Genomic DNA, 12,359 nt, shown 5'->3' with positions numbered 1-12,359 from the left:
TACCAAATTATTTTTGATATTGTTTGCATGGGTAAAAGATCCTGTTCATCGACCTTAACTAAGCTTCTTAGAAATGTATTACAGGGGGTCCCTGGGCTTTAGAAAACCTGACTTCACAGAGATACAGATTTTCTCATGAATCGTTTAAGGACTTTTCAAGCTAGTAATAATAACAATAATAATGTTTTGTGGTGTTCATTAACTGAATACAGTATATGTTCCATTAGTTTAATTATGGGTAGTGCTAGGGTGAACATAGAAGATAGTCAATTAATTGGAATAATTACAGGAAGTGTATGCAGGACAAGATTCTATGAAAAATTAAGCTGTCAAACCAGCCTGGGTGTAGGTGTTAGATTAACTTGAACTTTTCTTGCATATGTTGGCGTTGTGCTGCGAATTTTGGGGTATGTTTTAGGTGGCATTACGGTTTGCTGTTAACATTGGATTGTTGGTGAAAGTATTTCAAGACGCTAAGGGGCTCTTGAGATCTGGAGAGTTAACTGACACAGTCTAAATTGTTTCTGTTTGCCCGTCAACAATATGTCTTAAACTTTCTATTCAGCTGCTGGAGACAAAATTGAAAGGTAAAAGTCATCATCGTGTGATTTCATAGGCTATACTGCATCATGGTCACAAAACCAAGGAGGAAGCCTGGGAGCAAATACATCAAATAAACACTGCTGGAGCCAGCAAACTCCCTGTTCGTATGCAGTCTTTACCTATTCTGTGAATCCCCCAGGAATTGGAAGAAGCAGAGAGAATCTCACCACCCACTCTTGCTTTTCTACCTTCAAGTAATTCTCCAAGCCTTCACTGACCTTAGGGACCACCCGATTCCTGATGTCACACTCCAGCGTTTAAATAATTCTGCAGTTGCTGCCTGATCTGCTGTGTGTTTCCAGCATTTTTATTCCAGAATCACGGCACAATGGCGCGGCAGTGGAATTGCAGCCTTACAGCACCAGAGACCCGAGCTCCAACCTGACTATGGGTGCTGTGTGCAGAGTTTTTTTACATTCTCCCTGTGACCATGTGGGTTTGCTCTGGGTTCCACCCACATTCCAAAGACATGCAAGTTTGTAAGTTAACTGACGTCTGCAAAAATTGGCCCTAGCATGTAGGATAGAACTATGCCGACCAAAGATCTTCCTAACATTAGTTCCAGGTTATCCCAGTTTCGTATCTTGTACACCAAGGCAAATTTACAGAAGCCAATTAACCTACAAATCTGCATGTCTTTGGATATGGGAGGAAACCGGAGCAACCAGAGGAAACCCATGCAGTCACAGGGAGGACGTGCAAACTCAGTACAGACAGCATCCGCAGTTAAGATCGAACCGAGGTCTCTGGAGCTGTAATGCAGAAGCTCTACAGCTGAGCCAGTGTGACTCCCTAGATTACTGTTAAACTCATTTCTGCCCACATTAGGTGAGGCATAGATGTATGTTAAATGCAGTTAATGTAAGTTTGAGTCTTACATCTTTTATAGTTAGATGCACAATATTTGCCCTATTGTCCATCATGTCTGAACATCTAACTACAAAGCCATTTTAACACCTTCACCTTCCTTCTTTTGGATTTATTTCAGAGATTTTTACACAGTGGAGGTACAGCTTCCCAGCAAATTATTTGAGGTTTTGCCACAGGTGATCAAAGATGGAAAGTTGTTACGTGTACACCCAGTATTTTTTAACATCGGAATAAATGAACAACAAACTCTGGCCGAAAGGTAGAATTTTGTTTAAGAATAAATCGATTCAAATGTGTAGGTATGTTTATTGAAGTATGTATGAATAGAATGCATACCATTATATATTTTATTCATGAGGAAACTTGTTGAAAAATTCTAAATTCATAAATTCTAACAATACTAACAAACTTGCTCATACCTACATTGGAACAAGTTGTTCCCAGATTACAACAGAATTTGATTCCTGTGAGTTGCTCATAAGCTGGCAATGGCCTGTATCCAACCCACCAACAGTCATTACTGCCATAACTTCAGAATCGCTGGGAGCAATGTGTCTCGCAGACTTTGGCAGCAGTCTGGGCTCTGATTGATTTTTTGACATGTCTGGATCATCGAATGTCTGGAGGCTTCGTGGATGAATGGGATTCCAGAACAAAATGATATCTATGGCTCAGGGTGGAATAGGGTGGGGAAAGGGAAGGTGTGTTGGAGTGGGAGTGATGGTATGGTTGCCAAATGGGTGACAGGGGTCAGAAACCATACTCAAAGACTGGTATAAGAAATTACATGATAGGAAATCTAACAATTCATCCAAATTCTGGAAAAATACATTTTTTAAAAATAACTTTTTTTTCTGCTGCTAAAGAATATGCCACAAACGCATACGTGTACACTGCTCCAAGATCTGGAGGTTTAAAATCTCTTAAAGACATTATTATCAATTAATCCCCAAAAATAAAAATTAGATCAGTAGGCAGGATATTATAGTTGTCCTCTACATTTCCTCTACCTTCACCTCCTGTCTCGCATTACCAAGCCAGTTTTAGATGCAGTAAGTCAACTTGCCCTGGAACCTGTGGGCCCTAACCTTTTGGGCAAATGTCCCATGTCAAGGGACTGACTAAAGTCATATAAATCACATTTATTCCCTCCTTCATCAATAACTGTGACCTCTTCAAAGACTTCAATCGTATTGGTCAGACCAGGATCCGCCCTTGACGAACCCATGTTGGCCGTCTCTAATTAGTTCCTGCTTTTCCAAGTGATCATTAATTCTCTCCCTCAGAAATATTTTGCGTATCTTCCCCATCATTGATATTAGACTCACAGGTCTATAGTTAGCAGGCATTTCCCTCATGCCATTGTTGCAAAAGGGGACCATGTTTGTTGTCCTGCAGTCATTTGGTACCGCGCCTGTTTCCAGTGAAGATTCAAAAATCTCAGCCAGAGTTCCAGCAACCTCTCCCCTTGCCTCCTCAAATTCCCATCTGGTCCTGGGAATTTATCCACCTTTAAGCCTGCTAAGGCGTTAAGCATCTCCTCTTTATTTATGGAGACCTACACTCGACTTTCACATATTCCTTCATTTAATTCTCCAACTACAAAAACTGTTTACCTCGTGAATATTGATGAAAAGTATTCATTTAAGACTTCACCTATATCTTCCAGCTCCATGCACAGATTGCCCAAGTTGTCTCCAATAGACCCTACATTCTCCCTGATTATTTTCTAATAAACATAGAACATCTGTTTCCTGTGATTTCTCGTGTCCCTTCTTAACCTTCCTAATTTTCTTTTTAAGCCCTCTTGACACTTTTAGTACTATTGATGGGCCTTTCCTGTCATTAGTTCTCTCTCCCTATCATGTAATTCCTAGTATCTCTTTGTCTAACCCTCAATATTCCTCAACATTCAGGCTTTTACCATTAAACAGATGTTGGCCTTGAACTCTTGGTATTTTCGTTAACTTCATTTTAACTTTAGAGCTACAGCGTGGAAACAGGCCTTCAGCCCACTGAGTCCATGCCGACCACCGATCCCCGTACAATTTACAGATGATAATTAACTGACAAACCTGCACGTCTTTGGAGTGTGAGAAAAAACCAGAGCACCTGGAGAAAACTGGAACGTTTCTTGTTTTTGAACGCTTCCCACTGTGCTGATGTCAACTTACATGCAACTAAATGCTCCCATCTACCTTTGCTAAATTTGTTTGTGGAATTTTGTAATCTGGCTTGATCTCATTCGCCCAGAAGGACTTAAAGACAACATCCTTGTAAATCATTTGTACATCTTTTCCAATTTAAGTACATTCTTCCTATTGCAGGGCCACCAGAACATTACTCCAAATGTACAGTAAGCTTACCAATGTCTTGCACAGCTATAACTTTATGTCTGAACTCCTGTGCTCAAATCCCTATTATTGAAGGCATGAGTGCCAATTGCCTTTTTCACCACCTTATCTACATGTGTCACCACTTTCAAGGAACTATGTACCTGCACCCTTTGGACTCTGTTCTGCAACACTCTCCAGGGCCCTGATTTTTTTTTGTGGAACTCCTGCTCAGGTTTGTTTAACTAAAATGCACCAGGCGAACATTCACATTAAAATGACAAATGATGAAAAAAGTTCTAAATCTTTTAATTTTGCATAATGCAATTTCCAGACTTCAGCATAAGAATAATTTCCCCTTGTGCCTTGTCTCTCAACAAACAGATTTGTCTATCTTATCTGTACAAGTATCTTGCTACAATTTAAGGGATCTTGCCATTCACAATTTGGCTATATTATTTTGTTCATTATAGTTGTAGTATTAAAAATAATTGATTAGCTTTGCAAATATCCCGTGATTGGGAAAGTTGGTAGAGAGCTGCAAGTTTTACAATTTTGTCTAATTTCGTCAAAAATTAGGAAATTGTAAAATGTTATTATTTTTTTCATGACAAATAATCTATCTGTTTTCATTAGGTTTGGAGATATTTCACTGCAGGAAATTATAAATCAAGAGAATTTAAAACTACTTCATAAATATTACAAATCATTTCAAGAAAAACTATCAACTGATTGTAAGTACATGTACATTTCAGCACAGTTAATTTGTAGATGTGTACATAATTCACTCGTCAGATACTTGGAATGCTTAAAAGCTCCTGAGTGATTTTTCTGAACTGTATGTGTTTTTTTACCTTGTTACATTGGTGATTGCGTTTTACTTTTTTGGGGGGGAGAGGGGGCAGGGGGTTGGGGATGGGGTGTGCCGATGGTTGCAACTAGATTTGGGGTCATGGGTGAGTGAATCAGAGTGTGCATTGCGCTGCCTCTGTGAGAGGTAGTTAAATTTGCAAATGGAGGTACTAAGTAGCACAAGTTCTCTGACATGACAGCCTTGCATCTGCTCAAGAGATCTTCTTTAAACTTCATCAGAGCAGGCCCCAAGTGCTCATAAGAGCTCTGCACCATAAGTGATTAAAAAATACATGATGGAATGTTAGAGAGTCATTGATCATGCCTTATGGCCCACCGTCCACATTGACCATCAAGCTCCCATTTTACACTGATTGTACACTGATCTATGTTATTCTGTGCTCGTTCTCATCAAATCCGCAGTTTCTACCACTCACATTAATAAAACTCCTTTATCTAAACACTTATCCTTTATCTGTACACTGGATGGCTTGATTGAAATCATGTATAGTTTTTTCATTGACTGGATAGCATTCAATCAAAAGCTTTTCACTGCACCTCAGTACATTTGACAATAGTAAACTAAACTGCACATTAGGTGCAGTTTACAGTGGCCAATCCATCTACCAAACCATCAATCTTTGGGATGTGGGAGGAAACTAGACCACCTGGAGGAAAACCATGAAGTCACAGGGAGAATATGCAAAATCCAAAGAGGTAGCATCAGAGATCATTGAATGGGCAAGGTGACTGAGGCAACACCTCTACCGGCTGTACACTTGGACCATCCTGATACGGCACTGAGCAGAGTTCTCCGTCTGAATTAGTGACTTTCATTTTTTCAAATTTCCCTAGGTTCCTTTAGATTGCAAAAGCAAATTTATTCAAAAGCTAGTGGAGATGGAAGGCAGTAAACCACATGCTTGGCTAGCTTACCATCTGTTATAGGGGAAATAATAATAATAATAATAACTTTATTTATATAGCACTTTTCATGCAATTGAATGCAGCCCAAAGTGCTTTCCACAAAAACAAACACACATCTAAACACAAATACAAATTAAAACAGGCTGTTAATAGCATACAAATAGGCTGTTAATAGCATACAAAGCACAGATTTATATAAAAATATAAAATGTAAAATTGAGAGTGTAAAAGGACAAACAAAGTAAAATCAGTTAAAAGCTTGATTAAGAAGATATGTTTTGAAGTAATGTAAACTGTAGATAAAGGCAGATTAGCTGATATACTGAGAACACTTCGATAAGGTGCCGAGTCAAAGGTTGTGGTGGAAATAAAAGCTAATGGTGCAGGAGGTAACATATTAGTGTAGACAGAAAATTGAATGGCTAAAGGAAATGGGGAGGAGGGTTAATGGGTCTTTACTGGCTGGCAAGTTGTAATACATTGGTGATGGAGCCACAGCATTTTACAAGTTATATAATTGACTTGGCTGAAGGGAAGCATCTAGTCAGTGAGAAGGAACTGAGCTTTTAGCAGGCTCTGGATATTGATCAGTCTATAAAGACCGATCAAGCAAACAATGCAATAGCATCAGCACATACCAAAGGCTTAGAGTATTAATAAGTTGGGGGCCTGTTATATTACATCTTTGAGACAGGAAAGAACTACAGAAAGGGATGATGTTATTATAGCAGTAACTCACAACTTTGGACTGATAAATGTAGACGTAAAAAGGCCATTCATCACAATTATGGTTTCAAAAGACAACAGTCAGCAATTTGCCCTGAAAGCAACACAAAACAAAGACATACACAAGCCTAAGAAGAACAGTAAAGAGTATGAAATGGTTGAACTGAGTGAAAACAGCAATGACCGAAATTGATCGGATGTTAATTCAGACACCTTGAAAGTAAGACCGTGTCAATTAATATTAAGGTTAATTTTGCAATATCACTGGTGTGAACAGATGGTGAAGTGACTGCTCCATATGGTAGAGTGGAATGATTGGTTGAAAGATATAACATGGAAACAGGCCCTTCGGCCCACTGAGTCCACACTAACCATTGATCGCCTGTTCACACTATTTCTATGTTATGCTAGTTTTTCATCCACTCGCTACACAATAGCTGCAATGTACAGAGGCCAATTAACGTACAAAGCTGCATGTCTTTAGGATGTGCAAGGAAACCGGAGCACCTAGAGGAAATCCATAGTCATAGAGTGAACATGCCAACTCCACACAGACGGCACCTGAGGTCAGGATCAGCTCTACCATCTGTGTCACTGTGCCACCCTAGTTAAAGGAATTATCCTAATTTCTTCATAAGCGCACTGGAGAAAGAATCAAAATGATAAAGGCATGTTAGAGGGAGAAATAATGGGAATGAAACAAAAGCCTATCACATCTGTTTGTTCCAGGCCAGGATTCTAATTTGTTAAAACCAAACCTGCCTGTCGAAGATTCAACTGGATTGGAGGGAGAGCAAAATCATAAATATGTGTCCATGTCAGCAGTTCTGGACAAGAACCTGAGATGTTGTACAGACATAGAAACGTAGAAACATGGTCTGCAGGAGCAGGCCATTCGGCCCTTCGAGCCAGCACCGCCATTCGATATGATCATGGCTGATCATCTAAAATCAGTACCCGTTCCTGCTTTTTCCCATGTCCCTTGATTCCGTTAACCATAAGAGCTAAATCTAACTCTCTCTTGAAAACATCCAGTGAATTGGCCTCCACTTCCTTCTATGGCAGAGAATTCCACAGATTCACAACTCTCTGGGTGAAAAAGTGTTTCCTTATCTCAGTCCTAAATGGCCTACCCCTTATTCTTAAACTGTGACCCCTGGTTCTGGACTCCCCCAACATCGGGAACATTTTTCCTACATTTAGCCTGTCCAATCCTTTAAGAATTTTATATGTGTCTATATGATCCCCTCTCATCCTAAATTCCAGTGAATACAAGCCCAGTCGACCCATTCTTTCATCATATGTCAGTCCCGCCATCGCAGGAATTAACCCGGTGAACCTACACTGCATTCTCTCAATAGCAATAATGCCCTTCCTGGAATTAGGAGACCAAAATTGCACATAATGCTCCAGGTGCGGTCTCACCAGGGCCCTGTACAACTTGATGATGAACCGTCTTTGAACTATAAAAGCATTCAAAGCTGAAGGCCAAGGAAAATGTTAAAAATGAATATGATCATGGGGCCTCATTTCAAGTGGATGGAAGCAGTTCCAATGGAACAATCTATAGTTCAAAAGAGGGTTCATTTTTTCTGTAAACACAGCTGTCTGTGGTGGATCATGGAAACAACTACCAGTAGATGGACACAAAAAGCTGGAGTAACTCAGTGGGACAGGCAGCATCTCTGGAGAGAAGGAATGGGTGATATTTCGGGTCAAGACCCTTCAGACTAGTTAGGGAAAAGGGAAACGAGAGATATAGACAATGATGTAGAGAGATAAAGAACAACAATGAAAGATATGCAAAAAAGTAACGATGATAAAGGAAACAGGCAATTGTAGCCTTCCTAAGCAATTACCAGTGCTGAGTTTGCTGATTTGCTCAATGGAATGGAAATGAAGGCGTGCATTGATGTCCATATTGCTCAGCTTCAAATTCTTTGTAGATGCTTTCGATGGTGTCTCATTATCGATTCAACTAAATGTGTATATGCTAGAAATAGAAATTCTTTAAATTATTGCACTCAAAATAATGAAGGAAGATGCAAATTAAGATAAGATGATGCCACCTACACAGTGTTCCAATGCATTCTTAATGAACAGAAAAAGCATACATTTAATTTGTGGGTTAAATTTATGATGATGAGAGAAACATCATCAAAATAAAGATCCTGTGCCAACCTACCCTCACAACATAACTCTGTCCCCCACAAAATAAAATCCATGAAGACTCTCTACAAAAGATGAATAGCTTTCCCTAGCTTGGAGTCACCACCAAGTGAAGATAGATATCAGCAATGAAATTCACTCTTGACAGTAGAGCCCTTGAGGAAAAGAATGTTTGAAATTCAAGACCTCACACATAGCACAAAGTGGTCATGGTTTTCTAACCAGCAGCATTCCTTGTCCTTCTCCAATTCAGTTCCACAAAATTCTCATCGACTTGACAAACAAACAAAATCTGTTGCCAGCAGTCTCTCCCTGGCCAACATCAAGGCAGTAATGACAGTCAGTGGGCGGGCAATGTCATTCACACAACAAAGGAAACGATTCAAGGATCTTCTCAAAACCTCCATGAACCAATGTAATAACCCCACCTTCTCCCAGTTTTATATGTCTCTATTCTTCCTACTAAAATGGAAAAAATTATGTAAAAAGCAAAGTGCTGGCGGAACTCAGCATCCAGGCAGCAGCCATGGAGGTAAATGGGTGGAGTTTTGGTTGGGACCACTTTTTAAGGAAAACTTTATCTTGCTGCACATTCATTATCTGACAAATTTGAATCTACATTTCTATATCTTTATTCTTTCACAGCTATTTTTATATTTTATATCTACCATCTCTATCCCTTTGTAGACTATTTACAATTTGTTCTCATACTTACCTTTGTACTGTCTAGAAATGATACCAATATGATCATTATTATAATAATATAAGACAATAACTGCAGATGCTGGTACAAATCGAAGGTATTTATTCATAAAATGCTGGAGTAACTCAGCAGGTCAGGCAGCATCTCAGGAGAGAAGGAATGGGTGACGTTTTGGGTCGAGACCCTTTAATGATTAGGGGCATAGCTATGTGCCCTATAAATATAAATGGAAGTTCTTCAAGATGTGGGACTTCCACATGAGATGGAGATTAGACTAACACTAAATATCAAGTCGATATGAGAAATATTAATGAAAGAAGCATTTTCATACTGATGTTTTTTATTACAGTTTTATAAAATGCCAACCACTATAATTGTTTAATGACTTAATCTGTCTTCTTATCTTTGCAGGCCTGCCTCGGTTGCAAACCCAAATTGATTTAAAAGAATTATTTCAAAGCCTTAGTGAAAACATCCAAGCTAGGAAGAGAAAAAATGTGGAAATTCTAAAAATTACTGCATCAGTAAGTTCCATATGTTTATCTGAACTGAACAAAAAACACTCTTATATATTTTTTATGTTTATGATAAGCATATGTGTTAGAAAACTCAATGTACTTTGGTCTTGCCATTCACATCTATTTCCGGCCATCCCAAAGGGATTTCCTGCGAATGCCGTATTTTTGGAGTGTAGTCACTGTTAGAATATGGGAAACAATCCCTCAAAACAAAAATGTGATAATGCCCCAATGTTCTTTTTTTTACTCACATTGAATGGGAAGCAATTACTGGAAAAGCCTCCCTCACTCTTCTTCCAATTGTCCCTTGCCATCTTTTACACGAAGCTGCAAGAGCAGATAGGGTCCCAAGTTAACAACTCAGCTGATCCCACGTTTGAGAATGTCCTACTGGAGTGTCTGCCTGTGCTTTTGTGTTCAAGCCACTCCGATCCCTGAACTCAATGTGAAAGTTTTTCCAACCGAACCAGAGCTGATATTTGATCTAATCCCAAATTTTAAGGAATGGCGGATCAAATTTACATACGATTTCCATTCCAGTTATAGAAATACACCAGGACTCCATGCTATTAAACTCTTGCTGTTTAACTGCATTTAACAGATATGTTCAAACTTGCTGTGTTGTTCAAGTTTCAAGAAATATTTCAAATATGAGTTGTTCATAAACTCATTCACTTAAATCAAATGTCATTGGCTTTTACTCGTGTGTTCAAATCCATTTGTAATAAAGATGTTTTACTGCATTTGTGTAGACCAATAGTAAGCCACAAGCAAAGGATTGTGTACAACTTTGGTCCTCTTACCTATAGATGATATTTGCTTGCCAAACTGGGAGTGCAGTGAAGATTCCTAGACTTATTCCAAGAATAGCAGATTTACTTTATGCATAAACAAGTCCTGAGATTAAAAGGTGTTAAAAGGGAGACGTTGGGCAAACTTGAGTTGGTTTCTCTGGAGGACCGGAGGGGAGACCTAATAGTATATAAAATTAGGAGAGGCACAGATTGGGTGGACAGTAAACCCTTTTTCCCCAAGATGGAAATGTCAAAGATTGGAGGGCATAACTTGAAGTCAGACGGGGATCGTTTCAAGGAAAATAGACTCAAAAAGCTGGAGTAACTCCGCGGGACAGGCAGCATCTCTGGAGAAAAGGAATGGGTGACGTTTCGGGTCGAGACCCTTCTTCAGTCAAGAGTTAATAGTTAAGATTGCTTAATTGTCACATTTGCCAACAGGAGAACAATGAAATGCTAACCTGCAGCAGCAGAACAAACCTGTAGCCACAATACACATAGATAATATATAATTAATAACCACTATGCCAGATCAAAAAAAAGCCCAAAGGCCTTAGTGCAACAAAAAGCAGTCCATACAAAGGGGATGTGCGAGGTAAGTTCTTATACAGTGGGTGTCCAGTCTTTTTATTTCAATGTGAACTTCCATGTATAACTGTAGAAACACCTCATGGGGCATCTACAGCCTTTAAGGTAATCGTCCTTACTTTTCTCAAAATTGAAACTCAACTATACTGTGTCAAAGATTTGAAGTCTGACAGCTGCACATCATTCACTGTACGCAAACTTCCAATGCAGTCAATATTAGTTGATGGGCAGCGGATGCATTGAAATTTGTGATGATGATATACATCAAAAAATCCAAGCTAATGCTTACTGCTTATGTCAAGGATTTATATTCAATGTATTAGCTGTTCTAACTGAATTGATCTTGTATGGAAGTCACCAATCATTGAACAATTTAAGAACTGAAACACAGTGGCCTGGATTCTTTTTATAATTTTCCAAAACTGCCCATGTGTCAGGACGTTTGGGACCAACGTGGGAAGGCTATCGTCTCATACACCTTGTTGCTGAAGCTTTGCCATCTCTGCTTCACATCTGGACATCTTATGGAGCCCAGTGCAGGCTTCCTGCAGTTCCCACATTGTGCTGGAGAATCTGTCTGTGGAGCATCCGCCAGGTTAGCCCTGCCTCAGGACCAATGACTCCATCCATTTGAAATTAGAGGAACTGCAGATAGACACAACATGGTGGAGTAACTCAGAGGGTTAGGCAGCATCTCTGGAGTAAAGGAATAGCTAACGTTTTGGATCGAGACCCTTCTTCAGACTCATTGTTAGCTGAGGGAAGGTGACAAGGAGGCATACAATCAGTAAAATTAATCAGAAGGGCAATGAAACTATTTGGAGAATGAGGCAGAGGGAGGGACAGAGGGAGAGGGAATGCAAGGGTTACTTGAAATTAGATAAATCATTGTTCATACCACTGGGTTGTAAGCTGCCCAAATGAAATAGGAGGTACTGTTCCTCCAATTTGCATTGGACCTCACTCTTACAGTGGAGGAGGCCCAGGTCAGAAGGGTCAGTGTGGGAGGGGGAGTTTAAGAGTTTAGCAACCAGGAGATCGCGTAGGCCTAGGTGGACTGAGTGGAGGTGTTCAGCAAAATTGCTGCAGGAGGCTGAGATGTATTTTACTATTTGTTTTAATTAATTGAGTTCACATCAATATTTTTAATTGTGTTTGTGATTTGTTAATTTCTTACCCTAATCACTTGCAAATCTCTTTAAGATTGACAAATTGTTAATAGGATTTGAATGTCTCTGATGTCAGAGATATGTCCTTCTCTACTTAGCCAATCTCT

The 12,359-nt window shown here is 39.4% G+C and overlaps 1 protein-coding gene across 5 annotated transcripts in view; it reads left to right on the top strand.

Moving 5' to 3' along the window:
• inpp4b (inositol polyphosphate-4-phosphatase type II B) overlaps positions 1 to 12,359 on the top strand; it is a 514,249-nt gene that overhangs the window by 470,398 nt on the left and 31,492 nt on the right. For all 5 annotated transcript variants that reach the window (XM_078404977.1, XM_078404995.1, XM_078404967.1 and 2 more), the window contains 3 exons: positions 1,592 to 1,732; positions 4,443 to 4,540; positions 9,595 to 9,707. In XM_078404977.1, the coding sequence (XP_078261103.1) occupies positions 1,592 to 1,732; positions 4,443 to 4,540; positions 9,595 to 9,707 (352 nt within the window). The remainder of the gene's footprint in view (positions 1 to 1,591; positions 1,733 to 4,442; positions 4,541 to 9,594; positions 9,708 to 12,359) is intronic.

The sequence above is a fragment of the Rhinoraja longicauda genome, chromosome 1 (assembly GCF_053455715.1).
Source record: "Rhinoraja longicauda isolate Sanriku21f chromosome 1, sRhiLon1.1, whole genome shotgun sequence".
Lineage (NCBI taxonomy): Eukaryota > Metazoa > Chordata > Chondrichthyes > Rajiformes > Arhynchobatidae > Rhinoraja > Rhinoraja longicauda.
Note: the sequence above shows the minus strand (reverse complement) of the source record. Positions and strands in the feature narration are given on the sequence as shown.